Genomic DNA, 18,718 nt, shown 5'->3' on the forward strand with positions numbered 1-18,718 from the left:
ATTGAGTCATGGATTTGGCTTGTCGGTCCAATAGGTGTGTAGGTGATCGCTGATGAGCAGCGCACCACTTATCTTATTTTTACAGTAGTTTTGCAACAATCGGCCACTGTGGGCGCCCATGTGTGAATGGGCCAAACTCTTATAAAAGGTCCATTTGACTAAAAATCCTCATTCTCTGAGGTGTAAGATCAAAAGTGCTCTTGCTCCATCTCTGTCTCCTTCTCCTTTGTGTGCTCACAGGTGAGTGTGTGTGTGTGTGTGCTTGAGAGAGAGAGAGAGAGAGAGAGAGAGAGAGAGAGAGAGAGAGAGAGAGTGATCGAGCATTGCGGCGACATCGACGGCGGCGAGGTGGTTGAGCGCGGCATTGACGGCAGCTCCTTCTTCTTCGCAGCACAGGATCCTTCACGGCGAAAGCATTAAGTAGTGAGTGACATACCCCTTCCCTTTGAGCTTGCTAGGCTCTTCTAGTTGTGTGTTTGCAGCCTTTCGAGGCTCGCACAGAGTGCACAGGCAAGTTCCCAGCTTCGACACGTACGGCAAAGCGTACATTTTTGGCGCCGTTGCCGGGGAATGCCTTGCATTAAGCTTGAGCAACACTCATTGCTACCTCTAGAAGCCTTTCTTCCATCTATTTCTGTTTTTTGTTGTGTTGTGTGAGAACTATTAAGTGGCCGCAATGGGCAGATTAGCAGGTTTTTGTTAGCTACTGTTAAGTGACTGTAATGGACAGATTATCAGGTTTTTGTCAGCTTCTGTTAAGTGGCTGTAAGCTCTGTTAGTGTTGCATTGTACTTGTTTTTGTTAGTTTTGCAAGATTTGTAATGTGCATTAGTAGATCTGTTAGTGAGTGTAGACAGTGAGAAGTAAAGTAGACAGTGAATACTAGAGTTGATTGTCTATGAGTGTGCATTGTACTGTGTTTAACAGTGTGTTAGCAGAGGTAGTTAATGTTAATTAGTTGTGTTAGGTAGAAAGAGGTTAGACAGAGGTCGCACGAGCTACAGTGTGCGTGTGGGAGCTCGACGTCCACGCGGCCACATTATCGCTCGGGGAAAAGAAAAAAAACTTGAAAAAAATAAAATAATAAAAACACTCGGGATATTTGGGACTCAAAAAGAAAACTCAAAACAAAAATTTACAAAACCTTATCTTAAAAGGAAGGGATCGGGATCTTTCCCCAAGCCCAAGCCCAGGCCCAGGCCTCAGTCCTCAGTCTTATGATATACTATACACACCACTTTATATATAAAGACTAGAACCTCAAGTGAAGGGAGGGCATGTGGGACAAGTTCCTCAAGTCCTCCACCATCCCCTTCACACTCACCCGTTGGACTTGCTAATTCTAGCCCTCTCCCCACCTAGGAAAAGACTAGTTTTAGGATTCCAAGGGTTGAACGTAACCAAATCGGGGGTTGTAAAGCACGGCACGTCCCCTAGCCAAGACGCTCATTTTGAGCTATCACACGCCATATTTCGTGGCTTGGTTTAAAAAAAGAACCAAAAGTAACAAAAATTTGGGTTGTAAGCACCTAAAAACTAAGTGAGCGGCCTTCACGGGCACTCACCAACACCTCTAGAGTGTTGAGGTCACATGCACCTACGCTCTAGTTGTGTGCTAGAGGACGAGCACATAGAGAGTGTCTCCGTTTATGCGAGAACTCATTATTCCTCTACCTTAGGCTCTAGGCCCTTAGCGAGAACCCAAGGTAGTACCACTCAGGACCTACATATTGCGTCTAGTGACTCTTCCTCTGACTACGACATCATGGAGGGTTACCTAATGCTTAATCCTGATAGTTCAAGCCAAGACATGCATGCCATGGGCCCACGTTCTGGGCCGAGCATGCTTAGCCGCTTGAACAAAACTTTTAGTAGAGCCACTTGCTCCGAATATGGAAGCTAACGATGTAAATGAGGGGGATGGGGAAGTAAATTTGCCATTCATGACCAATGCAGATCCTATGCTCCTGGAGAATGTGCACGTGAATACTCCATTCATTGCCCCCCCTGACTCTTAAAAGTTATTCCCCTCCAAGGTTATATTACCTGATGGTAGAAGTCTTGCCGAAGTACATGAGGTTGAGCGATATATCATTGTGGCTAGGAAAAGGAAATCAAGAGCTTACGTAGGCCAGAGCAACGACGAGAGTTAAAAGAGAAAGCCCCTATGTCAACATCCATGCCAGATAAGCAATCGAGTGCTCCTGAATCAACGACCACTAAAGATCAACCCATAGAGAGCCACATTGCATCTAGTTCAAAAGACACCCCTAGCACCTCAATCCTAGATGGAGCGTTCCTAAATGAGAACTGGGAGTACAAACTACAAATGAAAACTCTAACCGACCTATACACAGGTCACACCTATTACGTGGGTTGGTTAGATGTCCTACAATCCACAACGGGTGCTACTAGTGTAGAGGATCAACAACAAAGGGTTTGTGAGGTCATCCATAGGGTTATTGAGCTAGATTGATATAACAAGGGGATCCATATGCCTTCAATGGGTCTCATGAGATTCTTGGATATAGGGAAGGCTAAACAACCAACATTTCACAAATGGAGACTCCCTCGGTAAGTCTGATGGATCCTCCATATGTTGTTTCGCCAGGGGTCTCAGTGCAATCTAATCCCACGAGTAATAACTTTACCTTTCCAAGTCTAGCTCATCTTTCCCTTGATGACACCACAACTACCATGCCTAGCCCAGTGATGGGCATGCTAAGGAACACACCATCTCATTTGTTACTAAGCACTGCAACACGCCATGGTAGCTCAATGCCAAGGAACACGCCATGGACCTCATTTGTTAGTAAAGCACCGCAATATGCCATGGTAGCTCAATGCTGGCACCGTACCTACAAGCGTGTATCAATCATATGCACCTACATTTCCTCGTACTCATATAGCTCCTATCCCAGGATATACTTGCTTGGACATATGATGATATGAAAGGTGTTCCACCTTCCATGGTGCAGCACACAATCCCCATGAATAGCATTGCTAAACCAGTCCAGCAACGATCATACCCAATGAATCCTAAGTATGCAAAGATTGTTCAAGAAGAGATTGAAAAGCTTGTCAAATGTAGATTCATATACCCTATTGAGCACTTAGAATGGGTGTCTCCAATAGTGATTGTGCCGAAAAAGAATGGGAAACTCATAGTGTGCGTGGATCTCAAGAAGGTCAATGCCGCCACTAAGAGGGACCATTACCCCTTGCCATATTCAGAACATGTGCTTGAAAGAGTTGCATGAAAGGAAGCTTATAGCTTTTTAGATGAGTATTCTGGATACAATCATATTACAATTGCATTAGAGGACCAAGCTAAAACGGGTTTTATAACCGAATTCGGAGTGTTCGTATTTCGTGTTATGGCTTTTGGCTTAACCAATGCTCCTGCTACCTCCAAAGATTAATAAACATTGCTTTTAGAGAATATTTGAGGGAGTTTTGTGAAGCTTTCTTATATTAATTTTGTGTTTATTCTTCTTGGAAAGAACATCTATTATCTTTAGGAAAAGTGTTTGAGAAGTGCAGATTGTATCGCGTCTCCTTAAACCCTTGTAAATGCCAATTTAGGGTTAAACATGGAGTCATTTTAGGACATATAGTGTCCAAAAATGGGATTTCCACATACGAGAGCAAATTTAAAGCCATTGCTAAATTGCCACCACCTACAAACTATAAAGGAGTTCAAAGGTTCATGGACCGTGTTGGTTATTACTAACGATTTATTTTAAACTTTGCCGAGATAGCTCGTCCTTTGTACAAGCTTCTTATTGAGTTCCACTGGACCGTAGAGTGTGACCATGCTTATGAGTCATTGAAAAAGACCTTGACAAGCGCTCCCATTCTACGAGTTCCTGATTGGAATGTAATTTTCCATTTGCATATTGATGCATCGAACTTTGCTATTGGGTGTGTTCTAGCTCAACCAAGAGAACATAAATTTGACTACCCCATTAGCTTTGCAAGTCAACAATTGAATGATGCTAAGAGAAACTACACCACTACAAAGTGGAAAGGTTTAGCTATGATTTACGCAGTGAAGAAATTTTGCTAATACCTTCTGGCCAACAAGTTTGTTTTCTATGTTGATCATCGAGCCTTGTTGTATCTAGTAAATAAACATTGTTCCACGGGAAGAATTACACGATGGTTGTTAACTCTTCTTGAGTTTGATTTCACCGTTGTGGTGAGACCTGGTAAAAGACATGTCACGGCGGATCATTCGTCTCGCATACACAATGGTGAAGCCCCTACTGGAGTCGATGATGATTTACTCGATACTTTCTTATTTCTAGTTGAGACCATGCCTGAATGGAGTGAGAAGATTGTGAACTTTTTAGTTATTGGTTTTCCACCCAAGGAGCTTCGTAAGGATATAGCTCAAAACTGTTAAAAGAATGTGAACCTTACTCTCTCATTGCAGGAACTCTTTACAAGTTAGGGAAGGACGATATTGTTAGACGTTGTGATTGTGAGGATGAGTATTTATACATACTGCAAGAAGCCCACATGGGTATAGCCGGAGGACATTTCTCAGGAGAACTAACTGCTAACTAGAAAGGTGTTGCAAACAATCAAGCTATTGGTGGCCTACCTTATTCAAGGATGCATCACTTTTTGCAAAAGGATGTGATGAATGCCAACGTTATAAGATCACAGAACGAAAGGATAAGATCCCCTTATATCCTGTTAAATAGACTCAACCATTTGAAAAATGGGGTTTAGACTTTCTAAGCCCAATTTGTCCGGCAGCTCGTAACACTCAATCTCGATATATTATCATTGCCACTGACTATGAGACAAAGTGGGCGGAATTCAGGGCGACACGTAAGGCTGATGCAAGGTCAACTGCCAAGTTTCTCTTTGAGAACATTATTACAAGATTTGGTTGTCCCTTTGAGATTGTGAGTCACAATGGTACTCATTTTATAAATGGAGTCATAAAGGAACTCATGACAAACTTCATGATAACCCACCACAAGTCCACGCCTTATTATCCACAAGCAAATGGCCAAGCTAAGAGCACTAACGAGACCTTTATTTGTATCTTGACCAAAACAGTCGAAGCTCATCCACAGATTGGGATTTGAAGCTGACATCACCTCTATGGGCTTATCGTACTTCTTATAAAGTGGCTATTAATTGTACACCATTCAAAATGGTATATGGCCAAGAAGCAATTATGCCATGGGAGTTTGTAATTCCTAGTCTGCGCGTAGCTTCACAAGAAGGTTGGGATGGTAAGCTTTTAGTTGAGTGTTTATATATCCTTGAAAGGTTAGACGAAGAAAGACAATTGGCTGTGCAAAATGCACTAGTGGAGAAAGATAGGACGAAGAAATGGTTTGATCGTCATCTAAAGAACAAAGATATCAATGCTGGTGATAAAGTCCTTATGTATGGAGTGCGAAACGAGAAGAAAAAGTTAAAATATGCTGGAAAAGAACCATATAGAGTATGTGAAATCACCCCACAAGGTACCATTTGTGTGGAAACTCTTGATGGAGTTGAAACCATTGGATTCCTCAATGGGAGAAAATTTAAAAGATACTATGATCCTTTAAGTCAAGAGGAGCTACGTGCCATCCATAAAAAAAAGGCAGCCAAGGCACAAACAGAATTTAAGAAGATACAAGCTCAAGCTGAGGCTAAAGAGCGACAACAACACATAAGACGCCAACGAGAGGCCAACTTTGGAGTTACACATGCATTCCACATTGAAATAGAGGATGATTGATTGGACTCTGATACACCTCTAAGATACCCTCTTTATGTAGTTCATATACGGAAATAAAAGCTTCGACACAACCTTCACCTACCATTGTACATATCCATACAAACAAGAAAGTGTTTTCACCTCCCATTGTAAGTTCACCACCTACAACAACGTTGCAAATAAAATCAAGGGAGAGTACCTTACCACCCTTGCAACTAGATAAAATGCCTAGGACAGACGAAAACTATTGGTCAAAGTCTTCACCTATGATAACTTGGAACAATTGGTTTCAAAAGGTGATGACATCATTCCAAAAGGTATGATCTACCCAAGGAAGGGGGGAGTGGTTGCTGACACTCATCATTCACTCACTCCCCTCTTAACCTTCCTCCCTGACCTCTCAATCTCCAATCTTAGGGAATGTATATACAAAGCCTTATACTCACAAAAACCAAAATAAAAAAGTAAAAGAGCAAGAGCCACCAAACAAAAATATGGAAACGTACAAGTTCTATATATGACACAAAATCATAAAAACACATTATGCACAAGGACACGACCTTTTGACACGACCTTTATAATATTTGCACTTTAACCATCATGTATGTGTACAGATATGGCTAGTACACTAGAGTCATCCACTCCTACCTTGGGTGAGAGGTACCCTCTTTACTTTTCACAAGTGTTTCACATAGTCTTTCCGGTGCTTGCCTGTGAATGGGATTTGGTAGGTACGCTAGCACGTGAGAGGAATTTTGAGGAGTTAGAATGGTTGATACGTCTCTTGACCACGACTGATCCATACTTAATAGAGAGCGTCTCTCCCATTGCACAAGCCTACCCTTTTGACCAAGATGACTATAGACGTCTAGTGACCTTCTTAGTAAGCATTGGCGCCTCTAATGATGAAGAAGATTTACATGATTACACGGATGGCACGTATAGTTTCACGGATGATGACTTTGTTTTTCTCGACGATGATGAGGATAGGGATTTAGCCTTAGGGTTACCTCCCTGTATCTACAATAACCTGCTACCTTGACTCTCTAGGGGGAGTGTAATAATTAGGTTAGGGTTCCTTATGTTGTTTGATTGTGTTCAATAAAGGTTGGTACCTCTTCCCATTGATGTGCCTCCTAGAGGTATTCCTTGTGCTTTCTAGTGTGTACATGAACGTGTTGTTGTTGTTAGGATTTGGAACTTCATGGAATATTTCTCTTGTTCACTCTTCAAATCAAGCGCGATCATCAACATAAAACAGGTGTTTCTGGACCATTAGCATTGCCCCTTGTCTTTGTTTTTGCATCCATGTTTGCTTGCTTTAAATGTGATTGTTAGCACAATATTCCGCACATTTGCTTAGATTAAACATTAGATTCTATATAAGTTTCTGTCATAATCCCTTGTCTAGATTTCATAATCAGGCAATCTGACTAAGCTAGTTTGACCAAGTTAGGAGTTAGAGATCTTCTCTTAATACCATGGGGAATGCCTTCCTAATAATCAATGGTTACTTTAAGTTCTTAATCCGATTTAGGCAGGATTGTGTGCAATGTACTAGAGCTTTCTAGTGGGCTTAGTTCCTATTGACCTTTAGCTTAAGTATTATAAAGGGAGTTTACTAGAGTGATGAGCCTGGGGAGGGTAACAGTGTTATATGACTCCCCAAAGTTTCAAAATTAAAATGCTGAAAACGAACAAACAAAAAAATCAAAAGTGCCACAATGTAAAATCTTAAGCTGGAAGAGAAATGCCAGCTTGATTTGGTACTTCACTCACATGTATCGCCTATGGTACTAGAGCCCTAGAGGTTCCTAGTGTGGGCACTTTTCCTTGAAAAGCAAAAAACCCAAGGCATACAAAATAAGCAGACACATCAAAATTGAATCAATGTGAAAAGACTTTGGGGGTCAAAGAAAAGGGAATAAGTCAGGCGATGATTTCATGAGCAATTCCTTTTATCGTAGCTTAACTACAAGGTCTTCTAGGTAAAGCCTCTAGTAAGCCCTCGGACATGAAATACTTGGCTCTCGCGATTAAACAACTTAATTGACCAAAGAAAATTGAGAAGCTTGCCCATGGTACTAATAGTTGACTCTAGTGCCTTTCGACCATTAATTTATTGACCCAGACTTGTTTAGTTTTTGACCTTTACAACTGTTTATGCGTTTGATTATACTACAGTTTAATGTTTACTGCTGACAAATTGGTTAATACTTTGTTACCAATCAATTTGTGTGCCTACAACTGCATATGCTTTTTAATTGTATAGGAGAATGCAGTTACTGTGCCAAATTTGGTTGATTTTATAGTGATTGAAAAAGACTAAGGACATTCAATATCGGATGCTCTTCCACCTCGACGAACGAACTTCATCTCAATAGCTTCCGAAGACGAAATCTACATCAGGAAGGGGGGTATGTTAACCCTCACAGACACCCCATCACCTTCAGTGGATGCATATTATTTACTTGATCGAGTCATGGACCGGGCTTGTTGGTCCAATAGGTGTGTAGGTGATCGTCGATGAGAGGCGCACCACTTATCTTATTTTTACAGTAGTTTTGCAGCGTTGGTCATTGTGGGCGCCCGTGTGCGAATGGACCAAACTCTTATAAAAGGTCCATTTAACCTCAAAATCCTCATTCTCTGAGGTGTAAGCTAAGAAGTGCTCTTGCTCCATCTTTGTCTCCTTCTCCTTCGTGTGCTCACAGGTGTGTGTGTGTGTGTGTGTGTGTGTGTATGCTTGAGAGAGAGAGAGAGAGAGAGAGAGAGAGAGAGAGAGAGAGAGAGAGAGAGAGAGAGAGAGCATTGCGGCGGCATCGGTGGTTGAGCGCGGCATCGACGGCGGCTCCTTCTTCTTTGCAGCACATGATCCTTCACGACAGAAGCAGCGAGCGGTGAGTGACACACCCCTATCCCTTTGAGCTTGCTAGGCTCTTCTAGTTGTCTGTTTGCAGCCTTTCGAGGCTCGCACACAGTGCACATGCAAGTTCCTAGCTTCGACACGTACGACAAAGCGTACACCATGGAAATTGGCCTAAGTATTTGTAGACACTTCTAGAGAAGTGGTAGATCACCCAAAAATCTGCTCTTTGGGTACTAATTTTTTTAATGCCAAGATATGAGGGAACCATTTCCACTTGACCATTACTGATTGTGGGACAAGTCTTGGACAAATACCCCCATTGTCCACAGCGGTAGCAAGACCCAGAGAGATTACTCCATTTAAGATAGAGTAGGATTCTATCCACACATGCAATTTCAATTTCAATAGTCTCAGGAGGCATTTTATTAGTTTGCCACATAACGCAGGTGCTGTCCTATTGGGGCAGTTGATGGTGGGACAAAACATCACTTTACCAAGGGAACCAATGAGGTTAATCGACTGCCACAGAAAGGAAGGGAGATCAACAAACTCCACCCAAATTGGGCATTTCGACAGGAGCTCTTCTTTAATAGCTCTGATTGGCTACCAAAGGAAAATATGGACAATCTAATCATAGATAATGGTTGTTGGAGAAGACAAGGAAGATTTTTGGTCCTCTTGCTTGTTGAAATTAACTTCAAATAGACCTGTGCCTGAGTAGAAGATACGGTCTATTATCATTCAACGAAATCCTTTGTTGTTGATTGACAGTGCAATGTTGTTGACAGATGGCAATCTGGCTGTGAAGTACAACACCACAGCCTTTTCATGCATAAGGGATAGATGCACCGTCCTCGCTCTCTCTCTCTCTCTCTCTCTCTCTCTCTCTCTATAGTTTCCTAGTTTAAAGGGAAAATTACCATAATACCCCACTAATTTGTGGAAATTCCCAAAATACCCATTGCATCTATTTGGTTGGATCGTTCAAGATTTTCTAATCTATATTTCTTTTTGACAATTGAGATCCGTTTTTGAGTGTTAGCAATACATTAATGAAGCAAATCATCTCCAAAGCCTACATGACCAACTCAAATTCTAGTTCTAGCATCTACAATCAGTTTTCTTATAAAAAACCACAATTCTTTTTATTTTTGGAAAAATTTACTCTCACAACCAGGGGTATTTTGGAAAATTTGAAGGGCATTCTCGGAATCTGTGACGAAATATTGGGGGTATTTTGGAAATTTCCACAAATTAGAGGTAATTTTCCAGACTTGGGAATTTCAAACTTCATAACAATTGTTCTCTCTCTCTCTCTCTCTCTCTCTCTCCCCCCCTCTCGAACGCGCGTGCAGCGAGCAGCTGCAGCTAGCAAGAGGCAAGATATGGGGAGTATGAAGGTTACATCGCTGAATGGTGTGAAAGTGTACAGTGTCTCCGACCAGCGCTCATTCCCTTCCTGGCTTCCGCCCTCCAAGCTCAAGACCTTGAAGAAAAATGATGGTAAGAGAGAGAGAGAGAGAGAGAGAGAGAGAGAGAGAGAGGCTACAAGGATTATGTTTTTTCATGCGTAAGGGAGTATACACACACAACCACGCACACAAAGCCAGAGATGGGCATGTGGGATATTTATGGCCAATTTTTTTGCGAAATTGTTATTTATGCTGTGTATATTAACCTTTGAAGGCTTTTAATACATACACTTAAAGCTGATAGTTTCTGTCTGTTTGCCATGGTCTTAGACTTTAGCACATGATTGCCCCTGTTTTAAAGTATTTAGTTGTCTGTGGCATTCTATATGGTTGTTCATGGCAGACTGGCAGTAGCATTCAAAAAAAATGCGCTTCTGAAGATCAGAGCCACTTAGACATGTGAATTCCTGCTTATATAATCATTGCTCTGTGTAGGGCATTCTCAAATTTTCTTGAGAATGAACTATCTAAGTGAAAAGGTAACACCCATTATCCCCAAAACAGAAAAAAGGCCAGAAATGACACCGTCCACGTTATAATATAGTGTGTGCACACATTTGTGTGGAGAGAGAGAGAGAGAGAGAGAGAGAGAGAGAGAGAGAGAGAGAGAGAGAGAGAGAGAGAGAGAGAGAGAGAGAGAGGAAGAAGAAGAAGAAGAGAATTTTAACGTCGTAGGAAGCTATCCCAAGAGACCTCAAAGATCTATCCAACAAGAATTGAACTCAAGACCTCTTATCCAAGAGGGGAATGGCATAACCAATCTACCACACTTGGGTGATAGAAAGATTATACCATTTTCCTCTTCTTATTAACACACTCACACACCCACACACACACTCGAGAAATGAGATGAAATGATGTATTAACGTCTACAAAAGGCCAAAATGACCTATGAGACCAACAAGTTACAAATTGATGAATCTAATACAAAGTTTGTTGCTGAAAGAAAGACTAACATCCTAAACAAAATGTTAGTGAAAGTGAATGTGGGGGAAAGAATAGAGACTCTCTAGTCAATACAAAGGTACAAAATATTGAGGGGTGCAAGAAACTTAAGCTATTAAGAAGGGAATAATCATCCAGCTCAAAATAAATCTAGCATCGGTCGGTGTCGGATCTCCTCGATGTCCTCCATGGTCAAAAACCTGACTGGGCATCGTGCTCTCTCTCTCTCTCTCTCTCTCTCTCTCTCTCTCGTCTACTCTTGCTCTTGATTGCTATCTCCATACTCAATAAAATTTGTTGAGTCACCAAAGAGATGCCATGCATCAAGGCTCACCGTTTCCAAAAGTTTCTTCTTTTAACACAATTCCAACCACGCTGTTTCCCGTTTCAAGGTCTTGACAGTGGACACGGGGTTCGTGGTAACTATGGTTTGTGTGCATGCTATGTTTGTTATGCTGCTTGTGGTTTTTGCTTTTGTCTGTGTTGCTTGTTTTTGGTCGTAAGAAAGCACATGGATACCTTTCGTAAAAGACTGATATTTCACAATGGCTGATGAGCCCCTGAATGAAGCTTTGCAGGAATTGTCACATCATCCGTTTGTATGTCATGCCACATCAATATGTTAGAGCTTTATGTTCACCTTCCGGATGCTTTCACTCTTGCTCATGGATTTTCTCAAGTGCAGATGGGCCCTTTGTTGTAGGTCAGCCACCCTTTCACCCTCTTGGTAAAGATTTTAGGCACATATAGGGTATGCACCATGCATTTTGACCATTTTTTTTTCCCAGTTTTGGTGGATTTTCTGTGTTGGGTATTTTTAGGGGTTTTCCAACCCAAAGTTGGCTCACTATATCAATGTAGCTACTGTCCCCTCTCTTGACATGTATTTCTTTGCCTCTTGAGTTATGGAATTGTCGGCTTTGCCTCTTTCTTTGTCACAACTCACGATGTGGCAAACATGTCGATAGTAGAAGACAGAGGGGACACACACACACACACACACACACACACACACATATATATATATATATATATATATATATATATATATATATAGAGAGAGAGAGAGAGAGAGAGAGAGAGAGAGAGAGAGAGAGAGAGAGAGAGAGAGAGAGAGAGAGAGAGAGAGAGATATGAAATGATCTATTAACGTCTTCAGAACGCCAAAATGACGTATGAGACCAATCCGTTGCAAACTGGTGAATCTGATACCGTGCCTGGGTACAAAAAATAAAGAGATAGTAAAAAAAGAAGACATACTAAAATGAATTTAGAATCTAGAAGGTGCTAATGTCTGGAACTGTGTGGGGTATGTGTGTGTCAAAGTAGAGGATGCGGAAGCGTAGAGACCAAGGAGAGAGCACGAGGCAAAGAGAGAGAGAGAACGAGAGAGAGAGTCTCCTGAACCAATCAACCTTGCCAATGAATAACTGAATATGTTTACAATGGAGGCAAGGGGTTGCTTGTCAAAGTGAGCAGCGGAAGGTGGAGAGAAAGATAGAGACAATGGCGATGGACACACAAGAGACAGATGGAAAAGGTTGGCAAGCCCCAATAACTCCAGATGGCATAAACTGTTGTGTACAAGATGGCAAGATATGAATGGGATAGTGCATCCTCCCCTCCTATATGTAGGAGAATAGGGACTAGGTAGGGTAGACCAGAAACCCCAACGACAATGCACAAAATAACCCATAAATGAGGAAAAAATGGAAAAGGGCCAGAATAGGTCCCGACCAGGAAAAGTGCTCAGCAAAACAGGTGTATGGGTGGCCAACCCACAACCAAGGGCCAGTGCACGTGTTGTGTGTGAAGCTGAGGAAGAAGATGCAACACGCCTGGCAAATCTGGAGTGTGAAAAGAAGAAGCGCTAGCCAAACAAAAAACGACGAACCGTCCAGCACCTATGTGATGATGACCGGAGCTAGGTCAGGCTGGTCAAGTCGCACAAGGAAGTTGATGGAGAGGCTAACAACAAAACAAGTCGTTGAAGAGGATATATATGAGGGAAAGATGGAAGACAAGCATGGAGCTCATCGATTGAGGTCAGCAGAAGAGAGAGAGACGGAAGAGAGAGAAACCCTCCTGAAGCAGAGCACTCTGACACAAAAGGATAGAAGGCCAAGGTGGTAAATAGGCAAACTCCAAGCCAAAAAGTGATCTCGATCATAAGAGGGAAGGAGGAGGTGGATGAAACTAGAGGGTGAAGCCATCGGCCTGTGAAGGGCTAGAGATGGCGGTGGCAGACATCAAGCCGTCCCATCGTCAGGATCTGAATCCTTCTTGCGGTCCTACCGTTGTTTATAGCATTTTGCTGCAAAATGACCTTTCTTTCCACAATAGGTACAAGTAATGTCTGGGCGACAAGGTGTACAACCAGGTCCAAACTGTCCGGGAGCACTACCACCCCTACTAGATGTAGAAACCAATACAGTAGAACCCGCAGAGGCGTCTGAGGTGGCTCTGTCCTGAATGCGCGAAGCTATGTGCTGTACAGCGGGTAAGAGTTTCTCCCAAGTGATAGGAGTAGGGCGCGTGGAGGTAGTAAGTGATTGGAACAAGGAATCATAAGTGTCGGGAATCTTGAGTAGCAACCGAGTTGCCATGCCCTCGGAAGAGATCTGGTGACCACAAGCGGTTAGCTCATCACGGAGCAGACGTATGCGGGATATGAAGTCCTGGATAGTCGAAAATGACGAGACCTATAAATCCATCAAAGTCTATTCCAGAGCGAGGATCCTTCTGGGTGTCTTCGCCTCGTACATGTTGCAAAGGAAACCCCATACCTCTTGTGCAGTGATGTGAGAGCGTAAAGACGTCAACACGCTATCCGCACAGTTGATGAGTGAGTAATCAAGATTTTGTGCTATAAATCCCGGAGCCAAGGCATAAAAGACAATTGTAAGGTTTTTTGGAGACAATCATTACTATGAATGAATGAGCGGATAAGGTTTTCTTTGTACCTTGTGTGTTTTCTCTCCTCTACTGCGAATTTCAATCTCTTGCATTGCACCGCACAAATGCCGCGTCGAAATTTCGAGGGCACCATTGTGTTTGTCTCTTCAAGCTCTATGTGCAGCATTGCAAGTGTCACACAAAAACCGAGTAACGACTTCTACGACCTTCCAGGTGACATTTCTTTCTATCATAGTGTCGATTTGAGATCCGTCGATTGCACTTTAGTCTAGGCACTTAGGAGAACCTAGTAGGCACATCTGAAGTATGAAAGGTTGACCTACATCTGGCTGCTAAGAGAAAATTTCATTAGTATCCCTATGTCATATTGCAGCTGAAAACTGAGGTCTCTTTAGGCTGAAAATTAATGGTCTTGTCTTTCCGGGCTGAATCTGCTACCTCTTTTAGGGCTGAATCTGCAAGTTGTTCATTGCTGAAAAAGCGCTGCAGGCTGAGGTATTCTGGTGGTCCAAATCTGATGCAAAAATGCCAGGCTGATGATGCTTCCAAAAACGCTAGGTGCTGTGGGATATTGCGGGAAGATCTGGTGCAAAACGCTAGGGCAAGGGGGCATTGCTGTCGTGTCTGATGAAAAACGCCAAGGGGAAAAGGGGCTGACGATGAGGAAAAACGCTAGGGCTGAGTCTTGCTTGGAGGGGAGAACCACCAAGGTCTTGCTTGAGAAGTTGCCTGCTGAGCTTGGCTCCTGTTGCTTCTTCTGCCATTTAGTGCTAGTCTAGGTTTGCTTATATACAAACTTACTCAATTTGCCCTATCTACTTTCCAACAAAAGTCACTTAAAAATAACAAGTGAAAAATGTCAAAAATAGGTAAAATAGGCTAAAATCATTGGAAGATACCCCTGATTGATTCTGATGGAATCATGGATTCTGATGGGAATACTGATGATCATGCTGTGTGCAACCAGAGGATATGCATCTATACTAAGTGACTGGGCATGCACGGTCTACGAATAGACTCACAAAAGTGCCAGATCACTTCTAATCTAGATTGACTGGACTGACTGAACCCTGATCATGCTGTAGCTTGTCCACGGACACATAGGGTTGGATGTGTCACGTGACATCCCCTCCTTTTCAAAGTGAGGTACTAGTACCAAACTGTATGGTGTCGAGGGGGATCGCCACTTGCATCCGGAATCCTGGAAGGGACTTTTCGCCGGCCCGCTTTGATGTGTGGGTCGTGCGGTACTTAACTTCATAAAGGTTTGCAACGCTTGCTTCTTTGGGCCGCGCCGAAAGTGACAGTCTTCTGTGGCTCCTTCAATGCTTCAACTTCATCTAGAGTCATGATTCTTTCTTCTTCAAGAATCTCCACGGCTAAAAATTCCTGAAACCATTTCCAACACAAAACCATGAACATACCCATTCCATGTAAAGTGAGTGGAAAAAATCTTGTCTTCCTCAAAGACTGTGCATGCAATGTAGACGAACAAATAGACGGAGTGCTAATCCGTTCACCACACACACGCAAATAATGAGATCGAATCTTTCTCTTTTGATCTAAAGCAATCAACTGTGGCAATGCACAATGGAAATGCCCATGCTTGGTGTTTATACTTTCATGTGCTCTTTCTACGAATGTGTCATGCCAAGGAAGAGACATGGAATGTGACGTCCTTGAATGCATACTTTTCAGCTTTTCATGAATAATCCGCATACATTTGTGCTCATTCATGAGTGAAACGTGCTCAACGTACAATATGTCATGCCTAGTAAAAGGGGTCACATAAAGACGTTGACTAAAATACAGGAAACGATCACGAATGAAACACTCGTACAATGCGTGCGTATCAATCATGCGAACACATAATACTTCCTGTGAGGGTTCTTTGGACCTAGGCTCGAGAGCCAAGATCGGATCTTCTTGAACGATCGAATCGTCCTGTGGGGGTTCTTTGGACCTTGACTCGAAACCCAAGATTGGTTCTTCGTGATTGATCGAATCTACAACGAGGTTAGCTTCGCTAGAAAAAGCATCCACTAACACATCATCCTTGTGAACAATCACATCATCTTCATGCAACTCATCAAGCTTGTGAAAAATCACATCTTGATCATGCAAATCATCATGCTTGTTATTGTCAACCAAGTCATCATGCTTATCATTGTTATTCAAATCATCATCATGCTTGTCATCATGCAAATCTTGTGTATCATGCTTTGGAGAAGAAGAGACTGAGAGAGTCTCTTTTCCCCAAATCTCTTGCATATGTGCCTGAACGTGAGAAAAGAGTCGCCAGAACTCTTTGTTGTGTCGGTTGCTTTGTTCTTGGCTTGCTTTGGCTGCCTTTCTTTCTGCTTTTCTTTCGACGTGTCTGCGTTCCATTTTTGCCATTCTTTCTGCATGGCTTGCTTCGCGTTCTAACTTCCTTTTCATAAACATCTACTCCAACTCCTCCATAGGAGTTAGTGCAATCCTTGACGTAGATGGGGAAGGGGGAGAGTCGGAAAAACCTCCTGGTGGGGAAAATTCTTCTTTGCCTCTCTCATGCTCATTACCTCCAAGCGAAGTATCCATTCCGCTTCGAGTGATGACCATTCTGAAGTCGTGGGTTCTTGTGGTCTTGGGTTCTTAAGTTCACGAGGAACTCGGGTTCTTGCGGGTCTTGGTTCTTGGGTTCTTGAGGGTCCTGAGGTTCTTGAGGTTTTCTTTCGCTTGCAATCTGTGTTAGAGAAGGATCTTCTCTTCACCCGAGTTCTTCTCTTTTCCATGGGCGCACCCCTTGGCGGCCTTGCGCTCACACCAAGGTTGCTTTTTCCCACCTCACACGTCGATTAGCCGGCCGCTAAGTGCACGTTTCGCTCTCAATGAGTGAAAAGAGGCACAAGGGGAGGTTGGACAAGCCCTTCTTTCCTGGGATTCCTTTCACTCTTCAAAAAGACGATTAGGAATCGACACGCCCAAGTGAACTTGGGTTCGTGCGACCTCAACAAGCAAAAAAATTCTTGTGATTCTTGTGGTTCTTTCCTTGAGTGATACAGAACAGTGCGAAAGCTCTGATACCAATGTTAGGTATAGCGGAATGAATGTTTGCGCTTTGCTCAAGATGAGTGCTCCGAATTGTGCTCAAGGTTCCTTTTGTCCTTATGGAAGGGAGAGCCTTCTGTTCTTAATGAGAGAATGCTATGATCACAAACAAAGTGAATGGACACTGTGCGTGCAAGTGTATGAGACTGAGAGATAGAGAGAGAAGAGAGATACGACACCGGAGACGTTGTAAAACCCTCCTCCGAAGGCCCCACTCTCGTCGGCGAGAGTTGTCTACTTATGATTGCACAATCTGGTACAATGGTGATACATGAGACTGATGCAAGTCTAGACTATGTCGGCGATGACGACGGTGATGAAGAAGTCGACCTAAGGGCTGAAATGTGCAATCTTTCTACTGCTGTCCAAAAATGCTATGGGCTGAAATCTGCGACTAGTCCAAAAACGCTGATTTGGGGGCTGTTTTTTGTGGGTCTTTGACGCTGAAAATCTGCAGGTTTAGGGCTGAAAACTGAGGTCTCTTTAGGCTGAAAACTGATGGTCTTTCCAGGCTGAATCTGCTACCTCTTTTAGGGCTGAATCTGCAAGTTGTTTATTGCTGAAAAAACGCTGCAGGCTGAGGTATTCTGGCGGTGCAGATTTGATGCAAAAACGCCAGGCTGATGATGCTCCCAAAAACGCTAGGTGCTGTGGGATGCTGCGGGAAGATCTGGTGCAAAACGCTAGGGCAAGTGGGCACTGCGGTCTCGTGTGATGAAAAACGCCAAGGGGAAAAGGGGCTGGCGATGAGGAAAAACGCTAGGGCTGAGTCTTGCTTGAAGGGGAGAACCACCAAGGTCTTGCTTGAGAAGTTGCTTGCCGAGCTTGGCTCCTGTTGCTTCTTCTTCCATTTAGTGCTAGTCTAGTTTGCTTATATACAAACTTACTCAATTTGCCCTACCTACTTTCTAACAAAAGTCACTTAAAAATAATAAGTGAAAAATGTCAAAAATAGGTAAAATAGGCTAAAATCACTGGAAAATTCCCCTGACTGATTCTGATGGATTTTGATGGGAATATTGATGATCATGCTGTGTGCAACCAGGGGATATGCATCTATACTAAGTGATTGGGCATGCACGATCTACGAATAGACTCACAAAAGTGCCAAATCACTTCTAATCTAGACTGATTGGACTGACTAACCGTGATCATGCTGTAGCTTGTCCACGGACACAGGGTTGGATGTGTCATGTGACATTTTCGGTCTTCTTTGCTCGAGTCAGATGAGCTAGAAGAACTGTCAGAAGAAGAAGAAGAACTGGGTACTCCTTCAAATCGAACACGCTTCTTTTGTTTCTTTGCCTTTTCAAATGTCGACTGACGACCCAAATAGCCCAGGAAGTTAGTGCCTTTCTTCTGCTTTTTGCCGTGCTTTGTTTTGTGCGTCAAAAAGCTGAGCAATTAGTGCATCAACCACCTCTTCTAATTCCTTCTCTGAATATTTCTTAGGAACAGGAGGTTTCTTGAGAGTGGGTTTTGGGGGTGGTATTGTGGTTTACTGCCACTGCGTGTGCACCTCCTCGAGAGAGGTCTTACTCATATATTTTGCCATTTTCAGGTCCTTGGCAAAATTAAGCATCATCTTTGTTGCATCGCCGATTAATTGTCGACGCTCCATCTCTTGACGCTCCGCCTGAGTAGGCCGAGGCGGGCCATACTCATCACGTAAATCTTGGTTGTGATCCCTTCCCG

The 18,718-nt window shown here is 42.9% G+C and overlaps 1 protein-coding gene across 1 annotated transcript in view; it reads left to right on the forward strand.

The window, feature by feature from the left end:
• The first annotated feature begins 9,893 nt into the window (after window positions 1-9,893).
• Window positions 9,894-18,718, forward strand: part of EDA7 (embryo sac development arrest 7) — a 100,200-nt gene continuing 91,375 nt past the window's right edge. The window contains exon 1 of the mRNA XM_086528719.1: window positions 9,894-10,103. Coding sequence (XP_086384845.1) covers window positions 9,986-10,103 — 118 coding nt within the window. The 5' untranslated portion in view covers window positions 9,894-9,985. The remainder of the gene's footprint in view (window positions 10,104-18,718) is intronic.

This window comes from Adiantum capillus-veneris, chromosome 14 (assembly GCF_014529385.1).
Source record: "Adiantum capillus-veneris isolate H3 chromosome 14, ASM1452938v2, whole genome shotgun sequence".
Lineage (NCBI taxonomy): Eukaryota > Viridiplantae > Streptophyta > Polypodiopsida > Polypodiales > Pteridaceae > Adiantum > Adiantum capillus-veneris.